The following is a 21,614-nucleotide window of genomic DNA, read 5'->3' as shown; positions in this document are numbered from 1 at the left end:
TGGCTCCACCCTCCTTTCTTTGCCTGCTTCTATTATATCTCCCAACTCCACTCTTGCCCTCTTGTTCTTGGCTTGGTCTGCATAGTCAACATTAGTCTCCCCAACATAGTCTCTTCATTCAGCATAGTCTCCCCTACCCACCACACCTCGTCTAGCCATTATCCTGGTCTGACCATTCCTTCTTCCCGGTTGGGTTGAGTTGTTCCCCGATCTAGGCAATTTACTTGGAAACGTTTCGTCCCCATGCAAGGAGACAATGTCAGTGACCTGCTGATTGTGGTATGTCCTCTTGAGTACTTGGCCTGCATATACTTCTCAATCAGCTGATTTCAGAAACCCATTTGTGATGTGGGGAGGAGGTCTTATTGTTGATTGGTTGTGTGGTGAACTTTGTGCGTTGTGGTCTGGAATTTTGCCCACATTGACGTAAATAGGATCGAGGTCTATATGTTTGTTTACAGAATTTTTAGTGGAAAACCACACTTCTCTTGTATGCTGTGTGTTTGCTTGCACCATGACTTTCACTGATGCCCAGTCAGATTTGTGCCCTTTTCAATCTTTGTGAGTAGAGATTAGGGAGATTTAGTCGTGTTGCTTTACAGCCAGTTGATGTTCATGGACCCTTGTTTTCTCCCCGTTTGACTGACATAATGTTTGCTGAAGTCCCTGCATTAGAACTCGTAGACCAAATTGGTCCTGTCTAATAGCTTGATTTATTCTTTTGATCTGCAAAGTACTCTCCTCAATGATGTTCTTGGCTTGTGCACAACTGAAATTCTCTGTTCTTGGAGCAGTCGGGCCATTATCTCCAAGATATTTGGAATGTATGGAAGGACAACCCGTTTGGTCGCTTCTTGGTTGGTGCGCTGTCAACTTCATAGGCATCTTTGTATGAAATTCTGCTGGTATCGTTTCATGCAAATATTTGAAGAGGTGTTTCTCCTCCTTGTCCTTCAGTTACACTGTGCTGCAGTTTGTCTCTGCTCTTCGGAACAAAGTTTCGATACAGCTCTTCTTCTGTACATATGGTGGTTGCTTTGATAATTTAGGATCTGATCTGTATGCATTCCCTTACAATAAATGGAAGTGTCCAAAGTGCCATCTGTGTTTCTACTGACAAGCACATCCAAGGATGCTTGTTTCCTCTCAGTTTCTGATTCCGTTGCGAACTTAATATTGTCGAACGTATCATTGATTAATTTATAAGTTCTTTCGGTTTCGCTGTATTTTACTATGACAAAGTATCATCAACATAAATGACCACTTCTTCCTCCTACCACTTTATGCAGGTCATCTGCCCTCTCCACCCATAATTCTGATGCAGGATTTTGACTCAAAGCATTGAGAATTTCTCCTCACCCTATACAGATGCTGTGAGTTCCTCAAACTAATTGTTTGTTGCTCTAAGTTCTAGCATCTGTGGTCGCTTGTAACTCTCTGGTCATTAGCTATTGTGACGGTGTACAAGGGAATATAAAGATATTTTTAATTTTGCAGAAGCCTGATCTTGGTCAAGCTATGCAAGAGCTGAAAGCTTCCACACTGCTGTACATCTGATTGCTAGTCCCTCCTTTAGTCTTGTGTTTTACCCCATACCTACCCCCTCACCTGCTGCTCCTTTAGTCTTGTGTTTTACCCCATACCTACCCCCTCACCTGCTGCTCCTTTAGTCTTGTGTTTTACCCCATACCTACCCCCTCACCTGCTGCTCCTTTAGTCTTGTGTTTTACCCCATACCTACCCCCTCACCTGCTGCTCCTTTAGTCTTGTGTTTTACCCCATACCTACCCCCTCACCTACTGCTCTGTTCAAAACCATTATCTGAGTGTAATTGGACATCAGCATTGAAGGTGTTGGGCTGGGAGAGGATGCTAGCATTAGTTTGATTATCTTGCCAGGAAATTATAATTTACTGAGGTAGTGCTGATATCTTTCCATTGCTTTCAAGTGCCTTTTAGCAGTAGTCCATGTCACAGAAATGCATAGTATGGCAGGATCACTGCGGCCTAGGAAAGATGAACTGTGTACTGAATTTGAAATCTTGATTATCGTTCATTCTGTTCCCAAGTTGTCCAAAGGCTTCTGTGGCACACAAAGGATTAAATTCCTTTGATATCTGCTTTCATTGAGAAGTTGCCCACAGAAATATGAAAAGGTTGGATTACAGTCAGTTACTTGGCACTTCAAGCTTGCTTCACTGTTCAGTATGATCATGGCTGATTGTCTACCTCAATGTTATATTCTTGTTTCTTTCTCCACGTTCACTGATGACTTTGTGCCTAGAAATATATCTACCTTCTCCTTAAATATATTCATAACTTGGCCTCTACAACCTTCCAATTCCACAGGTTTACCACACTGGGTGAAGAAATTTCTCCCCTCTGACCAAAATGTTTTGTATCATGTGCTGGGACTGTGGCTCCTTGTCCTGATCTCCTCAATCAGAGGAAACATCCCCCTGCATCTAACCTGTTTTTTAAATATATATTTCTGTGCAATTTCCTTCTGAACTTGAGTCCAGCCTGTCCTCAAACAGTGGTCGTACTGCCCCAGGAATCAAGTGTAGAGGACTATCTTTACACTCTCTCTAAACTGGTTACAACAAAGCTCTGTATAATTGTGGTGAGATCCACATCCCTTTGTACATCAATATTTCCCTTCTATTATTATTTAAATAATGCTCAATCTTTACAGTTTCTTGCTTAAATGGTACCTTTGTGTTTATGCAAATTATACGGTATCTGCCTTAAACTGACAGTGAAATTTTTTTCATATCATCACAACACATAGAAACATGGAAAATAGGTGCAGGAGTAGGCCATTCGGCCCTTCGAGCCTGCACCGCCATTTATTATGATCATGGCTGATCATCCAACTCAGAACCCTGCACCAGCCTTCCCTCCATACCCCCTGATCCCCGTAGCCACAAGGGCCATATCTAACTCCCTCTTAAATATAGCCAATGAACTGGCCTCAACTGTTTCCTGTGGCAGAGAATTCCACAGATTCATCACTCTCTGTGTGAAGAAGTTTTACCTAATCTCAGTCCTAAAATGCTTCCCTCTTATCCTCAAACTGTGACCCCTCGTTCTGGACTTCCCCAACATCGGGAACAATCTTCCTGCATCTAGCCTGTCCAATCCCTTTAGGATTTTATACGTTTCAATCAGATCCCCCCTCAATCTTCTAAATTCCAACGAGTACAAGCCTAGTTCATCCAGTCTTTCTTCATATGAAAGTCCTGCCATCCCAGGAATCAATCTGGTGAAGCTCCTTTGTACTCCCTCTATGGCAAGGATGTCTTTCCTCAGATTAGGGGACCAAAACTGCACACAATACTCCAGGTGTGGTCTCACCAAGGCCTTGTACAACTGCAGTAGTACCTCCCTGCTCCTGTACTCGAATCCTCTCGCTATAAATGCCAGCATACCATTCGCCTTTTTCACCGCCTGCTGTATCTGCATGCCCACTTTCAATGACTGGTGTATAATGACACCCAGGTCTCGAGGCACCTCCCCTTTTCCTAATCGGCCACCATTCAGATAATAATCTGTTTTCCTATTTTTGCCACCAAAGTGGATAACTTCACATTTATCCACATTAAATTGTATCTGCCATGAATTTGCCCACTCACCCAACCTATCAAAGTCACCCTGCATCCTCTTAGCATCCTCCTCACAGCTAACACTGCCGCCCAGCTTCGTGTCATCCGCAAACTTGGAGATGCTGCATTTAATTCCCTCATCCAAGTCATTAATATATATTGTAAACAACTGGGGTCCCAGCACTGAGCCTTGCGGTACCCCACTAGTCACTGCCTGCCATTCTGAAAAGGTCCCGTTTATTCCCACTCTTTGCTTCCTGTCTGCTAACCAATTCTCTATCCACATCAATACCTTACCCCCAATACCGTGTGCTTTAAGTTTGCACACTAATCTCCTGTGTGGGACCTTGTCAAAAGCCTTTTGAAAATCCAAATATACCACATCCACTGGTTCTCCCCTATCCACTCTACTAGTTACATCCTCAAAAAATTCTATGAGATTCGTCAGACATGATTTTCCTTTCACAAATCCATGCTGACTTTGTCCGATGATTTCACCGCTTTCCAAATGTGCTGTTATCACATCTTTGATAACTGACTCCAGCAGTTTCCCCACCACCGACGTTAGGCTAACCAGTCTATAATTCCCCGGTTTCTCTCTCCCTCCTTTTTTAAAAAGTGGGGTTACATTAGCCACCCTCCAATCCTCAGGAACTAGTCCAGAATCTAACGAGTTTTGAAAAATTATCACTAATGCATCCACTATTTCTTGGGTTACTTCCTTAAGCACTCTGGGATGCAGACCATCTGGCCCTGGGGATTTATCTGCCTTTAATCCCTTCAATTTACCTAACACTACTTCCCTACTAACATGTATTTCGCTCAGTTCCTCCATCTCACTGGACCGTCTGTCCCCTACTATTTCTGGAAGATTATTTATGTCCTCCTTAGTGAAGACAGAACCAAAGTAATTATTCAATTGGTCTGCCATGTCCTTGCTCCCCATAATCAATTCACCTGTTTCTGTCTGTAGGGGACCTACATTTGTCTTTACCAGTCTTTTCCTTTTTACATATCTATAAAAGCACAATTCACAGCCCTGTCCCCAACAGCAAGGTTTATGTCATTGGCAAACTTGTCAGCGTCTGTAGATAAAGAGCAGTAAGCAACCTGCTGGAGGAACTCAGCAGGCTGAGCGGCATCTGTGGAGGGGAAGGAGGTTAAAAAACAGGGGCATTCTTTTTAAAATAATTGGGTGAAAAATTGTAGAAAATCTTTTCTCTAGTGGCGTGGAAGTGCAAATTCTGCATGCAAGGGTTGTGGAATTGGAACTTATTGCCGGAAAGTAGAGCCAGGAGTCCTCATCACGTTTAAATAATACTTGAATAATGCCACCAGAGCTGCAGTCCTAATGCTGTAAGGTGGATTTGGCCTGAATTGCTTCTTTGACAAGAATTGAAATGATGGATGAATGGCCACCTCCTGTGCTGTAAATTTGCTATGAAGAGACAGATTACTATTTTGTTATGTAGAACCTTGATGGAAGTTTCATTAACTTGACTTTGTTTAAAAGTTGGAGAAACAGAAGTCTGTTTCCAGTAATTACTGTTTTTATCAGATGTCAGTCAGTACATTCCGATGTTCATCTCCTGTCATGTACTATATTTTTATAATTTCTTAAATGGTTGGTGGCTGTCACTTAAGCAACTGTGTTGGACCCTTGTTGTTCAACTGTAGATTGCGCAAGTCTTCAACATAACGATCGTAGCTTGTTAACGTTTGCACTGATAGTGGCCAATATTGAGAGATATTTTGATGAGTCAGCCTTTATGTCTACTTTGCATGAGGTTACTGTAGTTTCTGGCTTCTTTAAAAATTCTTTGTATTCCTAACATTTGTGATGTAATACTGTATGTCCATTTGTTTTTAGTAGAAGACAGGAGCTCTAAGAATCAGCATAGTGAACCTGATGCACAAAATGCTTTTAGATTCTTAAATGTAGTCTATGTGTGGGATGTAATGGAACTGAAGCATGCACGCAGTGGAATGATAATAAAGTTGAGAACAAAGTTATTTCCATTAAGAAAAACAAATATTTTACCCACTAATGCAATTAATTTCCATCTGACCTTCATTTAAGCTCTTATCCTTTAAAATCATATTTGTTTTTTTTTGTTTTGCTGCGACTTTGTAGGATATTGTAGCATTGGTGATGACTCTCCACTATGAGGGCAGGAACTCCAACTGTAACATATGAATTAATTACCAACAGAATCTGATACAGTAAGATCAACCAAATCACTGATGAATATGTGATAGTGATTTTGCACAAGTATTAAATGGTCTACACCTGTCTCCTGCAGGCATTTACCTAGTTTGTGTAGTACAATGATATACGTCCAATCTATGAAGCCGTGAAATCAAAACTGTTCCATTAAACAACTGCAAACTATCTTGTTTTCCCCATTTACTGACTTCCTCCTTTTCATCAGGACTTCTTTGTGCCATGAACCATTCTGCTGCCAGGGACTAGGAGGTGGCTAGGTACCTGAAGTTCTCCTGTGGCTTTATTTTGTCTCAGTAAATTTGCATGTGATGTTGTTAGGGAAAGAATTTGATCTTAAAAACTTCCCATGTTGCATGTTTTTGCTCTGTATGTTATGTGGCATTGGTAATCTTTTTGCAAAGCTATCAGCACAATTCCTGGGATTTTCAGTAGAATTTAAGATGGAGAATAATTATAACATCAGCTTATGATATCTCTGGCTCAAATGGTTGTGCATTTGACTCCTCCAGCCATTTGAGCCCATGTTCTACAAATCTTATTGGAGAAATGCATAGAATATCTGTATCTTCCGTTGTCTGGGTATTAAATTCTTGAAGCTGACCTGGATATTATTCTCCCAAATAATACAGTTGGAAACTTAAGAACTATCTAATGTTAACGTATTTGTGAGTCCTTGTAGCATGCAAATAGCTGCTGCATTTGCCTCTATAATATTGCACTTCAATATACATATTTTTGTCAAACACTTTCAAAGGTGTTGGTGCTTTTAATGAGGGAGTAAGTGACAATATTGGAATGTTTAGTTAAGCAGATGGCTAATTTAATAATGACTTTTTTAGATTTTCAGAAGTCGCACTTTGCACATTTAGTCAGATGCATTTTATTAAAACATTAGAATTTTCACCTAACTTTAGTCTGAATTTAAGATCATGACTGTTTTATATATTGGGTGCTACAGAGAAGTTGTAGAACCGACTAGTAACTTTGCCATTTGAAGGCCACAGGGATTTCTTGTTTATGTAGTACAATTTTGTCATGTTCTGGTGGGGTCAAAATGTGCAATTGGAGTCATTGGTTTATGGTGACAATAAATCAAATGTTTGTTTTATTAGGTGTGTCTTGTGAAACACTGTGTGGAATCCCACCTAGACTAAACTGGTGGCCTTTTTTGGTGATTTATCAGGTGCATAGAACCATAGCCCCTCTCTCCCCCCTTGGTAGGGTAGTACACTGTTCCTAATATGGAGACTTTTATTTCCCATGTTAATGTATATAGTTATATTTAAATAAGTCATGTGGTATTTTTATACACAGAGGCTTTCCTGAAAGCAATTTTATTTTTATCAAGGACTGGTGCCTCTGTATATCTTGTAATATTGTTTGACTTTGTCTTTTGTTTCGTTTATTATTGTTTGACAAAATACTTTCAATAAAATATTCTTAATCAAAACTCTGCTTGTTTGTAAACCTGGTTGAGCAGGTTTGCTTGGTTTTACCTGTTGTTAGATGTTTGAAATTATTATGGAGGTCTCGGTGTCCTTTTTTTGGCAAGGAATGGGATGCATTTCTTTGGTGACCTGCCTAGGTTCAGGGGGCAACTTGTTCCACTGGTTCTGTGGGTCTGAGTTGGCTGATGAGGGAGAGCTGAAGTGTAAAGTGGTGTATGCCTTCTCTGGCTCCCAGTTCAGAGTCATGGTTCTCAATACTATCCCAAATGCATTTTCTCCACTTCACGTATTTGTGGTTCCAAGGTTCACAGGTGTCAATGGAGATACAGTATCATATTTCTTCACACAAAGCTTTGAGCAAATACCAGCCAGGTACCAGTATAGATTTTAACTGATGTTTCAATGACAAACTCCGCCAGCTTCATCAGGGATGATGCCTAGGCACATCTAGTCTGGTGGTTATATATTCTCCCATTGTCTATCCTTCCTGATAGGTTAGTCCTCACCCAATCAGGTTTCTGCTGTCCCACCTTGTTTACAATCAAATTCCAGTTCTTTCTTAGAGTGAGACTTTCATCTATGTTAAAATTGTTTTACTCTTGTTTATTTCAATGGCTTCCTTTACTAAGCTTTCACAGCAATGTTGAGTTGCCGCTACAGTTTAGTACACCGTGACCTCTGTGGTTCTAAATGTATTCTTTATTGTAAATGCTGCTTAAATGATGCCATTGACCATGATGCTATTGCAAGTAAGTTTTTCATTGCACCTGTGCAGCCATGTGCTTGTGCATCTGACAAACTCAGCTTTGACAATTGTCAGGATTAATTGCTCATCTTGCATTAATTGGTCCAAAAACAAGCCAGCATCCTGTACCATTAATGTTACCCCCTCTGACCAGCTGAGGAAGTTGCAGTATTGTTCTATTTTCTTTGCTGCACAAATCAGAAGACAACATTTTAGCCTGATCCCTGACTATTGAAGCACAGACTGAAACATTGAACCTATACTTGGTACAGTGGTACTGGACCACAACCTGCTGTCCAAAAGAAAACTGTGTACAAATAATTTGAATCAAATAATTTTATTTACATAGGACAGATGACTAAACAGCTCAACACATTTATCCTTTCTATATTAAAATAATACATTATGCTTTCTAACCATAGGTTTTAAATTGAAATTAATATATTACAGCTTCTATCTTCATTAGGTCTTGAGAGCTGAACATAAAAATTGTATTGAGACTAATACCAACTGTTGATGAGATTACGATATTAATATAGACACCTTTTGGATAAAACAGTACCCTGCAGAAATAGTCACATCTTAAAGGGCAACAGGAACAATGGTAGATGACCAACTCTCATTTACACTGATTCTATCAAGCATCTGACAGTATGTGTGATTAAATCATTACTTTCGGCAGTCCTCTGTACTGCAGATAACTTCTCAGGAGAGTCTTGATAGATCATGAAGACAAATGGACACCCAGTGCTGCTACACAAACTTGATACGCACACAATCTTAACCAAGAGAAGATCTGTAGATGCTGGAAATCCAAGCAACACACACAAAATGCTGGAGGAACTCAGCAGACTAGGCAGCATCTATGGAAAAAGAGTACAGGTGATGAAGGGTCTAGGCCTGAAACGTCAACTGTACTCTCTTCCATAGATGCTGCATGGCCCGCTGAGTTCCTCCAGCATTTTGTGTGTGTTACACACAATCTTGTCTACTCCTTTTCCTCAGCCTGCTGATCTCCTGCCTGTTGATTATCAGTACCTTTTAACTCTCTCACTGGTCTCTACTCCAACCACCCAGTTCTACCCCAGCTCTGTACTACTTCACATACCGCTTTTCCCTCACTTTCCCCAGTTCACAACTCTCCAATTACTAAGTGGAGCAACAGTCAAAGGAGAGAGGTTCAAGTATACAGGAAGGAAAAACAATCAGCTTGCAGCTTGGATATTGTGCAATTTCAATCACAGGCAGCAGAAAGACTAAAAAGGCCCAGGATTTCAGGTCCGAATACCAGTAGGGGGGCATTTGATACTGCTAAACAGTAATCTTAAGAATGGTCACACAATGGGCGGATAATCTTCCAGATGGGGGTAAACAGATGGGACAGAGATAATGGCGATGTGTTGTCCTTTAGAGTCTTTTCCAAACATTATGCCAGGACATTAGGGTATAAGGCGTGCTGTTCTTCTGTTTCAAATTTATCTTTTGACATTTTTCTGGTTCCCCAAAAGGATTTTTCTTTGCCTCTTAGTGACAATCTAAGAATTTAGATAGTTCAATAAATATTTAGCAGGTTAAGCCTCAGATATTATCTGCACATTCAGGAGACTGAACATCTTCGGAGCATTATTGGTAGAGTGTAATACAGCATGGATATTGGCCATCGGCCCAACCAATCCATGCCAACCACAATGTCCGCCTTGCTAGTTTCACTTTCCTGCATTTGGCCCATAACCCCTCCTGCTGCAACCCTCCATTTACCTATCCAAGTGCTTCTTTAATGATACCATTGTACCTGCATCAACCACTTCCTCTAGCAGCTCATTCATTTACTCACCACCCTCTCTGTGAAAATATTTCTCCTCCAGTTCACCTCTCACCCTAAATTTAAACCACCCAGTTTTAGACCTGTCAACCCTGCGGAAAAGACAGTTACCATCCTCCTTATCCATGCCTCTCATAACTTTAAACACCCTATAGGGTCACCTCTCATTCTCCTATGTTCCAAGGAATAAAAATGTACTCCGGCCAACCTCTTCCTCTAACTCAGGCCCTCTAATCCTGGCAACATCCTTGTAAATTTTTCCAATTTAATTTTCTATAACAAGGTGACCAAAATTGAACACAATACTCCAATGACTTGCACAAATGCCAACATAATGTCCAAATTCCTACACTCAGTACCTTGACTGATGAAGGCTAGCCCATCTACTTCTGATGCCACTTACAGAAAAACACTTGTATGCAATTGTATTCCCAAGTCCCTCTGTTCCATTCCCTAGTGCCCTACCATTCATACAAGTCCTATGTTGGTTTGACTTTCCAAATTGTATCACCCCAGACTTACTGAAATTCATTTGCTACTCCTCAGTCCACTTCACTAACTGATCATGATCTTCCTGTAATGTGTAATAAACGACTTAGCTATCAACAGCACCTCCTGATTTTGTGTCATCCACAACTTAATGATCAAGCCTTAAGCATTCACATCCAAATCATTTATGTAAATAATGAGTTACAAGGGTACCAACACCAACCACTGTGGCACACCACTAGTCATTGGCCTCCATTCCAAGAAATAATCTTTAACCACTATCCTCTGCTTCCTACCTTTGAACCAATTTTGATTCACCAAACTAGCTCTCGCTGTATATCATAGGACCTCACCTTCCAGACCAGCCTACCATGTGGATCCTTGTCATAGGCCTTGCTCAAATTGAAATGGACAACCCTCATCTAACTTAGGTTACCTCTTAAAAGGTTCATCAAGCAAGACTTACCACACACAAAGCCATGTTGACTCCTAATCAGAGTCTATCTATCCAAATGTTGGGAGGTAGTGTTCCACAGAATTATCTTCAGTAACTTCCCTACTACTGATTGTCAGGCTGACTGACATGTAGGCCCTAGCTTGACTTGGCTACCTGTTGTAAACAATTCACCTCTCACCCCACTAACTCATCCTCTCCCTGTTGTCACCCTAGAAATTCTCCTCTTTCTAAAGCCACAATATTTCACCTCTCCCAGCCATTATCTCAGTAATTCACCCTTTCTGTGTACTATTTGCCGTAGTAATCTACAATTCCTACTCTGCACTTCTCCACCAATAATTCATCTCCACCCTGGTGGAGTTTACAATGATAGTTCATTCCCTTCTGCTCTACCCTAACAAATGGGTCATCAACAAAAATTCATCTGAAAGTTTATGTTACAAGATTCTTTTACCTAGTTGATAGTTCATCACACTGGCCATCCTAGCGTTCAAGCCAGGGCAAGGATGTGTTTTTACATTCAATGTCTAAATAGACGATGAATGATCTTGTGCATTGCCCCAATGACATCAACTAAATATGTCTCGCCATCACTCACTAATGTACACCTGATTAAAAATTATTTGAAAGGAAGAAAAGATTGCTTGGAAAAGTCACTTGTAATAACTATATGACTTTGTTGCAAATGTACCAAGGGAGTAATCAGGCTCTCATTTACCTGCTTTGCTCTCCTGAGCATTCTCTGTGTACCTGTTAAGAATTTCACAGATATCAGAAGGAGTGAGTGTGTGTGTGATAGTGAGAAATAATGTAACACATACAGAGTGATAGAGAGAATGTGCATGATGGTGAGTGAGAGAGAGGGAGTAGAGTTTGTGTTAAAGAAAAAGTGCAAACTCTCCTGCACTGGTGGTGATGACTCCAGATTATTAACTGGTACAAGGGAGCAAAGACCCCTTCTTCTACACTCCAACATGATACATTGGCTCTCCCAAGTGCTCCACATCACCTTAACATGGATGATCATGGGCCATTAGGTTTTGGAGATGTTAGTTTTTCTGCAGCATCCACCTCCAGAATTTGAATGGGGGCTGTCTCAGAGCTGCCCTGCCCTTGCAGTTCAAGCAGGGGTAGGGCAGGACCGAAGGTGAGAGCAGTGGTCCAAATCACAACTAGCCATCATGGAGTCCCAGCGAGAGGAAAACAGGAATGGTACAGCCCACAATCAGCGTCAGGCTCTCCAGGAAGCCCAGTCCTTTCTTGCCATGTCCATTGGTGACCTGGTGGGAATGTTGGCCACTGACCTCAGGAAGAACATGCACAGATGCAACGTAGAGGAAGGTTCCAGCGGAGAAGAGCAGCCCAATGCCGGTGGCCTTGGTCTGTTGCACAGATTCCAGACTGCTCTGTTGAGGGGAGAAGAAACACACATTCAAAGTCAGCAGCGTAGAGGTAAGCTGGTAGTCCCACTGCCTGACAGTGTAAGAGACCCAGGTTCAATCCTGACCTCTAGTGTCATCTATGTGGAGTTTGCACATTCTTCCTATGACCACGTGTGTTTCTCTTAGGTTCTTCCGTTTCCTCCCACATCTCAAAGATATGCAAGTTGATAGGTTAATTAGCCCTAGAGATTAGCACTGAATCAGTGAACAAAAAACTGATAATCACCAGGTAAGTATCGGCTGCAACGTCACTGATAAACTTATCCCTCCAACAGCATGTTTATTCGGCACTACAATAAGACCCTAACAGTGCTGATGTGCAGAAGGATCTTGGGGTCCAGTAGCTACACAGGTTGATAGGGTGATAAAGAAATCATATGGCATGCTTGCCTTTATTACTCAAGGAATTGAGTTCAAGGGTTGGGAAGTTATGTTGCAGCTTTATAAAACTTGAATTAGGTTGCATTTGGAGGATTGCATTCAGGTCTGGTTGTCCTATTATAAAAAGAATGTTGAGGCTTTGGAGACGGTGTAAAAGAGGTTTACCAGGATGCTGCCTGGATTGTAGAGTGTGAGGCATAAGGAGAGATTGGACAAACTTAGATTGTTTTATCTGGAGTGGCAGAGGCTGAGGAGAGATCTGATAGAGGTTTATAAGACTATGGGAGGCATAGATAGAGTAGACAGACAGTATCTTTATATCCATACTGTATTGAAATGTCTAATACCAGAGAGCATGCATTGAAATTGAGAGGGCAAGTTTTTGTTGCGCTACCAGGGGTGGTGGTAGAGTTGTTTAGTAGGATCTTAGCTATGCTCATGAACATGATAAAAGAAAAATGTGGACATTGTGTGGTCAGAGTGGATTAGTTTAGGTGGGCATTTGATTACAAATTTTATTAGTTGAGCAAAACATTGTGGGCCAAAGGGTCTGTTCCTGTACTGTACTGTTCTATGTTCTATAAAGGTTAGCATGTATCACAAGGAAAAGGTTATTAAAGATGTTGTAGCAAGACACTTAGAAAAATACAAAGTAATCAGCATGGCTTAGTGAAAAGGATATGATGTTTGATCATTAGGTTAGGGAAACAAATTTGTAGAGCGATCACAGAGTTATATAAAAAACAAGGTTGTGATGGGTAATTTCAACTTTCCACATATTGACTGGGATTCCCATACTGTTAAAGGGCTGGATGGGATAGAGTTTGTCAAATGTGTTCAGGAAAGTTTCCTTATTCAATATATAGAGGTCACAGCTAGAGAGAGTGTGACACTGGATCTCCTTCTAGGGAAAGGGACGTGGCAGGTGACAGAAGTGTGTGTAGGGGAACACTTTGGATCCAATGATCATAATTCTGTTAGTTTCAAGATAGTTATGGAGAAGGATAGAAGTGGTCCCCGAGTTGAGATTCTAAACTGGAGAAAGGCCAACTTTGATGGTCTCAAAGTATCTGGCAATTGTAGATTGGGATAAGTTGTTTTCAGACAAAGGCATGCTTGGTATGTGGGAGGCCATCAAAAGTTAAACTTTTGGGAGTACAGAGTTTGTATGTTCCTACTAGAATAAAGGGCAAAAGTAACAGGTTTAGGGAACTTGGGTTTTTGAGAGATATTGAGGCCCCAGTTAAGAAGGGGGAGGTACATAACAAATACAGGCAGCAAGGAACAAATGTGGTACTTGAGGACTAAAAGAAATGCAAGAGAATACTTAAGAGGGAAAGCAGGAGGTCTAAAAGAAGGCATGAGGTTGCATGAGCAGACTAAGCGAAGGAGAATCCCAAGGGCTTCTACAGATATATTAAGAGCAAAAGGATAGCAAGGGGCAAAATTGATCGGTTTGGAGATCAGCATGGTTATCTATGCATGCTGAAACAGATGAGGGAGATCTTAAATGGATTTTTTTTTTTGCATCTGTATTTCTTTGGGAGATGGACACAGTGTCTACAGATCTAAGGCGAAACAGCAGTGTATGGATGGACCGTGTACGGATTACATACAGAGGAGGAAGTGCTTGCTGTTCAAGGAAAATGAGGATGGATAAATTCCCAGGGCCTCACAAAGGACCTTGTGGGAGGCTAGTGCAGGTAAGTGACCCCGTCAAAGGTATTTAAACCAACTTTAGCCACAGGTGAGGCGCCAGAGGATTGGAGGATAGCTAATGTTCTGTTGTCTAAGAAAGGTTCTAAGAATAAGCAAGGAAATTATAGGCCAGAGAGCCTGACATCAGTTATTGGAAGGTATTCTGAGGAACTGGATATATAAATATTTGGATAGATAGATATTAGGGATAATCAACTTGGCTCTAGGCATGGTAGGTTGTGTCTAATCAAGCTTATAGCATTTTTGAGGAAGTTACTAGAAAACTTGATAGAGGAAATGCAGTGGATGTTGCCTACATAGATTTTGGCAAGGTCCCACATGGGAGGTTGGTCAAGGGTCAGTTGATTAGCATTCAGGACGAGGTAGTAAATTGGGTTAGACTTTGACTTTGTGGGAGAAACCAGAGAGTGGTAGTTGCCTCTGGAGGTCTGTGAGTAGTGTGCTACAGGAATTAGTGCTGGGTCCATTGTTGTTGGCATTTATATCAAACATCTGGACGATAATATGGCAAACGTGTGGATGACACAAGATTGGGGGCGTAGTGGACAGCAAAGAAGGCTATCGAAGCTTGCAGCTGGATTAGGATCAGATGGTAAAATGGGCTGAAAAAATTACAGATGGAATTTAATGCATGCAAGCAGGAGGTGTTGCAGTTTGGGAGAATGACCAGTGTACGACTTACACAGTAAACAGTAGGGAACTGAGGAGTACAGTAAAACTGAGAAATCTAGGAATACAGATCCATAATTTCTTGAAAGTGGCATCACAAGTTGATAGGGTCATAAAGAAAGCTTTTGGCACATTGGCCTTCATAAATCGAAGTATTGAGTACAGGAACTGGCTGTTATGTTGAAGTTATACAAGACATTGGTTAGACCTAATTTGGAGTACTGTGTGTAGTTCTGGTCACCTACCTACAGTAAAGATATGAATAAAATTGAAAGAGTGCAGAGAAAATTTACAAGGATATTGACAGGGCTTGAGGACCTGAGTCAATAGTTAGGATTTTATAGGGGACCATAGGAGAGTGAGGGCAGATTTGATTGAGGTGTACAAAATTATAAGGGGTACAGATTAGGTAAATCTTTCCATTGAGGTTGGGTGAGAATAGAACTAGAGGTCATGGGTCAAGTGTAAGAAGTGAAATTGGGGAACATCACTCAGAGAGTGGTGAGAGTGTGGAACTAGTTGCCTGTGGAGTGGTGGATGCGAGTTCGATGCCAGAGAAGTTTGGATAAGTACATGGATGGGAGTGGTATGGTGGACTATGGTCCAGATGAAGGTCAATGGGACTGGGCAGAATAATAGTATATACTAGATGGACCGAAGGGCCTGCTTTTGTGTTGTAGTGCTCTATGACTCTGGCGCAACTAGGGTACTTCAAAGTAGTAATGTGTGGATAAAGAGGAATGGGTGGTGGCACTGTGCTGAGAGCTTCAGAAGGTGTTTGATAAGGTGCTGTAGCAAAAGTTATTGTGGTAGGCAATAGCTCATGCTTTATGATTTATATAAATGAATTGGATGGGAATCAAAAGTATATCTGCAAAATTTGCAGGGAGGGAGGAAAGATGTGAAGAGGACCCCACAAAAGGATATGGATTGAGTAACTGAGTAGGCAAGTGAGTCCATCAAAAGTTCTCCAAGGTGCAGAGGGATTTAGGTATCCTACTCCATGAGTCACTGAAAACCAGTGTGCAGGTATAACCTCACAATATTATTGTTCATTACAAGGGGAATTGAATGCAAACATTAATGAGACTATGTTTTAGTCATAAAGGAGATTGGCAAGACCACAAGTGGAGTACTGTAAAGAGTGTTGATATTTGAGAGAGTAAGAAGCACATGACAATTACATATATAATTCTTTTTATAGGCACTGTGTATTAATGCATTGGGTTTACCAGACCAATAACTGGAATAGTGAGTTGTGTTACGAGGAGAAATTGAACTGCTCAAATTTAGAAGCATGAAAGGGGATTTAAGTGAAACACTTATGGTCCTGCGTGATGTGGAGACTGTGTTTCTCTTTGCAGGAGTAACTAGATCTAGGCTTAAAAATAAGGAGGTCACACATCTAATACAGGTGTATTTTGAAACAAGATGCAAATTTAGGGTGAGAGTATATGAAAGTGCAGGATGGGGATTATTTAAGGTGGCTGTATCGGTTAGGGAGGGGGCATGTTATGTGTTGGGATGTGGGATTAGGGTAGGTGAGAATCTGGGAAAAAGTTTAGACTGAGGATCAGGTTGAGGTGAGTTTTTAGGAAAAGGTTTAGACTAGGGATCAGGTTGAGGTGAGTTTTTAAGGAGGAATGTGTGATGAGGTTGGGGATCTGTTTAGGACGGGATACTGGTTTATAATGGTAGAATTTAGGCACAGGGACCTGTTTTAGAGTGGGGATTATGTTGGGGACGGGGACCTGGTTTAGTGTAATGGTTGGTTATGATGGGGACAGGGTACTGGTTTAATGTTGGAGGACGTGTTAGGATAAAGTCCTGATTGGAGTCAGATTAGGCTGGGACTCTGGTCTGCAGAGAATGTACTCACCTTGCGGACAATGAAGAAGGTGCTGACGGCCAGCAGTGGGGCAGCCAGAGAGAAGGCCAGCAGGTGCTTGTGGATCTGTCTCTTCTCCAGCCCAGCGTGCACCAGGTACGAGACCAAACCAAATGATGCAGGTGCCTGAAATTACCCACAGACAACATCACTGACAACACCACCCACATTCACTCAGGGTTTCAGCTCAGATATTCCTCAGTGGACACACTGTCAGCCACTGCTGGGTTGTGGAAGGCAGCAGAGACCTTGGGCTTTGAGCCTTGCCCTGGCTCTGGCTCTACACACCAGCATCTCTGTCCGTGATCAATCAGCAATTTGCTCCTGGCTCCATTTTGCTCACATCCCATGTTACCTTGGTACTAATTATCACTGTCAAGTGCACGGGGATACAATTAAAAGTTTTTGTTTGCATGCCTTCCAGACAGATCATACTCTACATCGACATAGTACACAAGGAAAAGCAATAATAATGCAAAGTACAGTTCTACAGTTACAGAGAAAAGTGCAGGGGACATGACATGGTAGATTAACAGATCAAGAGTTCATCCTTTATCAGAGAAGGAGGTGAATCCAAGAGGCTAATATCAGCAGGACAGAAGCTGTCCTTGAACCTAGTCTTGTGGTGTGTGTTCTCAAGCTTTTTCAATATTCCGTTCGATGGGAAAGGGGAGAATATCAATGGAGGGACAGGTCTTTGATTATAGTGGTTGCTTTCCTGAGCCAGCAGGAAGTATAATTAGAGTCATTGGTGCATATTCTGTTTGACTGGCTTGAACTGATTTCCTTAGTTACCAGGCCTCTGATGTTATTTTTCAGTCACCAGCCAAACCCTTCCTCCTCACATCACTATCCAGGACACTAACATGCAAAGGCTGAGCCCCCACTGCTGCTGGACTCACCATTCACTCTGACAGGACAGGACCAATGTGGGTGCTCTCCAGTCCTTTGATATCCAAGATATCCACACATGGATGAGTCCAATGGCCTCACACCCCTCAACCCCTATCCTTGCCAGTGGCCCAATGACATCACAAGAGTTGGCACATGGTGCCCACACGAGGTACAGCTTTTTGCCCACCTTGCAGAAGAACCTGCATTTCTGCAGTGGTCTGAATAATGTCAGGACACCCTGGCAGCCAATGAAACATATTACTGCAGTGAAAAACCAGTGTCAACTCAGGCAAAGGGAACTCCAATGTGAAATACATGACCAGGTGCCATTGGGGCAATAATGGTTTATGGCAACTGCTGTGCCCATGATTGCAAGACACTGCAGATGTGAACACAGCCCAGTCTGTCACACAAACCAGCTTTCTTTTCATTGACTGTCTATGCTTTCTGCTGCCTTAGGAAAGCAGACAATATAATCAAAGACCTCTCCCACCTGGGTCATTCTCTCTTCCTCCCATGGAGCAAAAGATATGAAAGCTTGAGAACATGTACCACCAGGTTCAAGGACAGCTTCTCTCCTGCTTTTATTAGGCTCCTGAACAGACCTCTCAACTAATACAAGATGAACTTTTGATCTCCCAGATAACCTCATCGTAGCCTTTAGAAATAATTTGTCCTCCTGCACTGCATTTTGTCTGTAACTGTAACACTGTTATGCTTTCTGTTATTGCTTTTTACTAAATGATGTACTTACGTATAGAATGTTCTGTCCGGATGGCACACAAACCTTTCAATATATGATAATAAATCAATTATATTTGCCAGGGCACCAAAAGGCATGCATCCAAAGGGAACACTCCCCCTCCCCCCACCCCAACAGTCAAGTTGTCCCTGCTGCTGCTGTCGACTCACCTTGTGCAGGATAACAGCAAAGAAGACGATGAGCTGGAGTGAGAGCTGGGACGATCCCGCAGCAGTTCCTAGTGCCACACCATCCACTGTAAGAAGGGAAGCATGTGGATTAGTCAGCAGTACCTGACGTATGGAAGGATTCTCATGTGGTGTCTATGAGATACAGTACTTGTGCAGAGCTGATCATAAAGGTAGGTTGTGAGGAACGTTTGCAGGAATGCAGCTGGACAGCTCGAGTTATAGGGCAATTGGACAAGCTGGGAATGTTTTCCCTGGAGTGAAGATAGCTGAAGGGTGACCTGATAGAGGTTTACAGAATCATGAGTAAATCATATTTTCCTCAAGGATAGGGGAGCCTAAGACTAGAGGGCATAGGTTTAAGGTGAGAGGGGAAAGATTTAAAGGGAGTTTATTCACACAGTGAGTGCTGGATATGTGGAATGAGCTGCTGAAGGAAGTGGTAGAGGCGGGTACAATCACAACATTTAAAAGGCATTTGCACGGGTACATGGGTAAGATTTTCTTTTAAGCCACACTGCTAGCAACCCCTGATTTAACCCCAGCCTAATCACAGGTTAGTTTACAATGACCAATTAACCTACTAACTGATATGGCTTTGAACTATGGGAAGAAACTGGAGCACCTGGAGAAAACCCACACAATCCTCAGAGAGATTGTACAGTCAGCACCAAAACTGAACTCTAAATTCTGATGCCCCAAGCTGTAATAGTGTCGCACTAACTGTGGGTTAGAGGGACACGGGCCTAGTTCAGACAAATGGGATTAGCTCAGGGAACCAACACAAACACAATGGGCCAAACAGCTTCCAGTGTTGTCATTTTTTTTTTCTTAATTTTTCCACAGGGAGTGACTATTTTGGCCCTTTGAGTCTCTGCTAAATTGCAGAGCAATCCCACTCTCCTGCTAACTTCTTCTCAGCACAGTCTCTGCCCTTAGAAAATCCGTCACTGTTCCTTCACCATCCCTTGACCTAAATCCTGGAATACCCTCTCTGTTGGACCTTCAGCAGAAGAAAGTACAATTATAGAAAGAGGTTCACTGCCATCTTCTCAAGGGGCATGAGGGATGGGCAGTAGATGCCTAGATACCAGAGGAATTAATGTCATGAAACTTCAGGAGGTGCCATGGTCCTGCAGACACTGGCAGCAGACAAGGCCTTAAGTCCCACTGGCTTGGAGGAAGTCCATTTAAAACAGAGGTGAAGATTAATTTCTTTAACCCGAGAGTGGTGAATCTGTGGAATTTGTTGCCAGAGGGCTGTGCAGGTCATCGGAAGAGATTGATAGATTTTTGATTGGTGGTGGTGGGGGGGGGGGGGGTTATGTGTTACAAAAAGGCAGCAAAAGAATGGGGTTGAGAGAAAAGGTTAAACAGATTCACTGGACTGAATGGCTGAATACTGATTTTGTACTTGTGCTCTAATGGTTGAGGACTGGGTTACTCATTCTCCAGGGCAGACGGAAATGCTAAAGGGCCATTGTGAATCCATCAGAGAGGATCCCTTAGTCGGAACGGGAAGGCCCAGGGAAATCTCCTCACTTTTAATGCACTGGCCCAAGGTTCAAAGGGATATGAGCCAAACACTGGCTAATGGGACTAGCTCAGATGGGCATCTTGGTTGGCATGGCCCGGTTGAGCAAAGAGCCCGTTTTTGTGCAGTACGAGTCCAGGACACCAACCGTAGGTCTGTAATCCTGGCCAGCATCAAAGCAACTTATACCTCCTGCTCCCCACACTTACCCAGAGAGGATTAAACCTTCATTTTCCCACCAACCTCCCTGACCATGCCCCATATCCAGAGCAAGACCATTTGCAAGACCCCTCATACCACGCCACAGACTTCAGAAACTTTTCAGACTGATTCCTCTTCAAGTCACTCTGCTCACCCGAACCACCCAATTCAATCACTGCCTCCGCTCCTTCCCATTGGGCTGCAGGGCAAGAACCCCGACACATGGAAGTTTGCCCCCTACTGCCAACTCTCCACAATGTACTTCCCTCACACAGGCTGCTCTCCCTCCACGATGCAGCTCCTGCACAATTGTACCTTTGCAATGGTACACAACACTCTGTTGACTGATCAGACCACCCCTCCCCTCCCCCACCTCATACAGAGATCGACTCATACCTGCTGCATGGATAACAAGGCCAAGGGTGGCAGTCAGACTGGATCCAGCCCCCGATCTTCTCCCCTGTTCTGTAGAGGTAAAAGAAGACATCATTAAATACAGTGCCTATAAAAAATACTCACCACCCCTCCCCCGAAGTTTTTGTGTTTTATTGTTTTACAACGTTGAATCAGAGATGGATTTAATTTGACTATTTTGATACTGATAACAGAAGACGACTCTTCCATGCCAAAGTGAAAACAGATCTCTACAAAGTGATCTAAATTAATTACAAGTATAAAATACAAAATAATTGATTGCATAAGCATTCACCTTCCTCTCCTCCCCCACTTTAACATGACACACAAAATCGTCACTGGTGCAGTCCATTAGTTTTAGAAGTCACATTTCAACTGATAGCAGTAAAAATACACCTGTATCTGGAAGGTCCAAATGCTGGTGAGTCAGTATCCTGGCAAAAACTACACCACGAAGACAAAAGAACACTCCAAGCAACTCCATGAAAAGGCTATTAAAAAGCACAAGTCAAGAGATGGATACAAGAAAATTTCCAAGTCACTGAATATCCCTTAGAGTATAGTTAAGTCAATCGTCAAGAAATGGAAAGAATATAGCATAGCTGTAAATCTTCCAAGAGCAGGCCAAGAGTGACTGTGAAAGAAGGGGACTAGTGAGGGAGGCCACCAAGAGACCTATGACAACTCTGGAGGAGTTACAAGCTTCAATGGCTGAGATGGGAGAGACTGCACATACAACAGCTGTTGCCT

At 42.3% G+C, this 21,614-nt stretch overlaps 2 protein-coding genes across 2 annotated transcripts in view; one reads left to right on the top strand and one right to left on the bottom strand.

The window, feature by feature from the left end:
* Positions 1-7,174, top strand: part of LOC140191120 (coiled-coil domain-containing protein 185-like) — a 64,269-nt gene extending 57,095 nt beyond the window's left edge. The window contains exon 4 of the mRNA XM_072248229.1: positions 6,037-7,174. The gene's annotated coding sequence lies outside the window, so the exon portion shown is untranslated. The remainder of the gene's footprint in view (positions 1-6,036) is intronic.
* A 1,203-nt stretch (positions 7,175-8,377) lies between these two features.
* LOC140210892 (zinc transporter ZIP9-B-like) overlaps positions 8,378-21,614 on the bottom strand; it is a 147,792-nt gene continuing 134,555 nt past the window's right edge. The window contains exons 7-10 of the mRNA XM_072280159.1: positions 20,847-20,915; positions 18,698-18,783; positions 16,883-17,017; positions 8,378-12,198 (exon numbers count right to left, since the gene is read on the bottom strand). Of these exons, the coding sequence (XP_072136260.1) occupies positions 11,965-12,198; positions 16,883-17,017; positions 18,698-18,783; positions 20,847-20,915 (524 nt within the window). The 3' untranslated portion in view covers positions 8,378-11,964. The remainder of the gene's footprint in view (positions 12,199-16,882; positions 17,018-18,697; positions 18,784-20,846; positions 20,916-21,614) is intronic.

Source organism: Mobula birostris, chromosome 2, assembly GCF_030028105.1.
Source record: "Mobula birostris isolate sMobBir1 chromosome 2, sMobBir1.hap1, whole genome shotgun sequence".
Classification (NCBI taxonomy): Eukaryota; Metazoa; Chordata; class Chondrichthyes; order Myliobatiformes; family Myliobatidae; genus Mobula; species Mobula birostris.
This window is presented reverse-complemented; position numbering and strand designations above follow the sequence as displayed.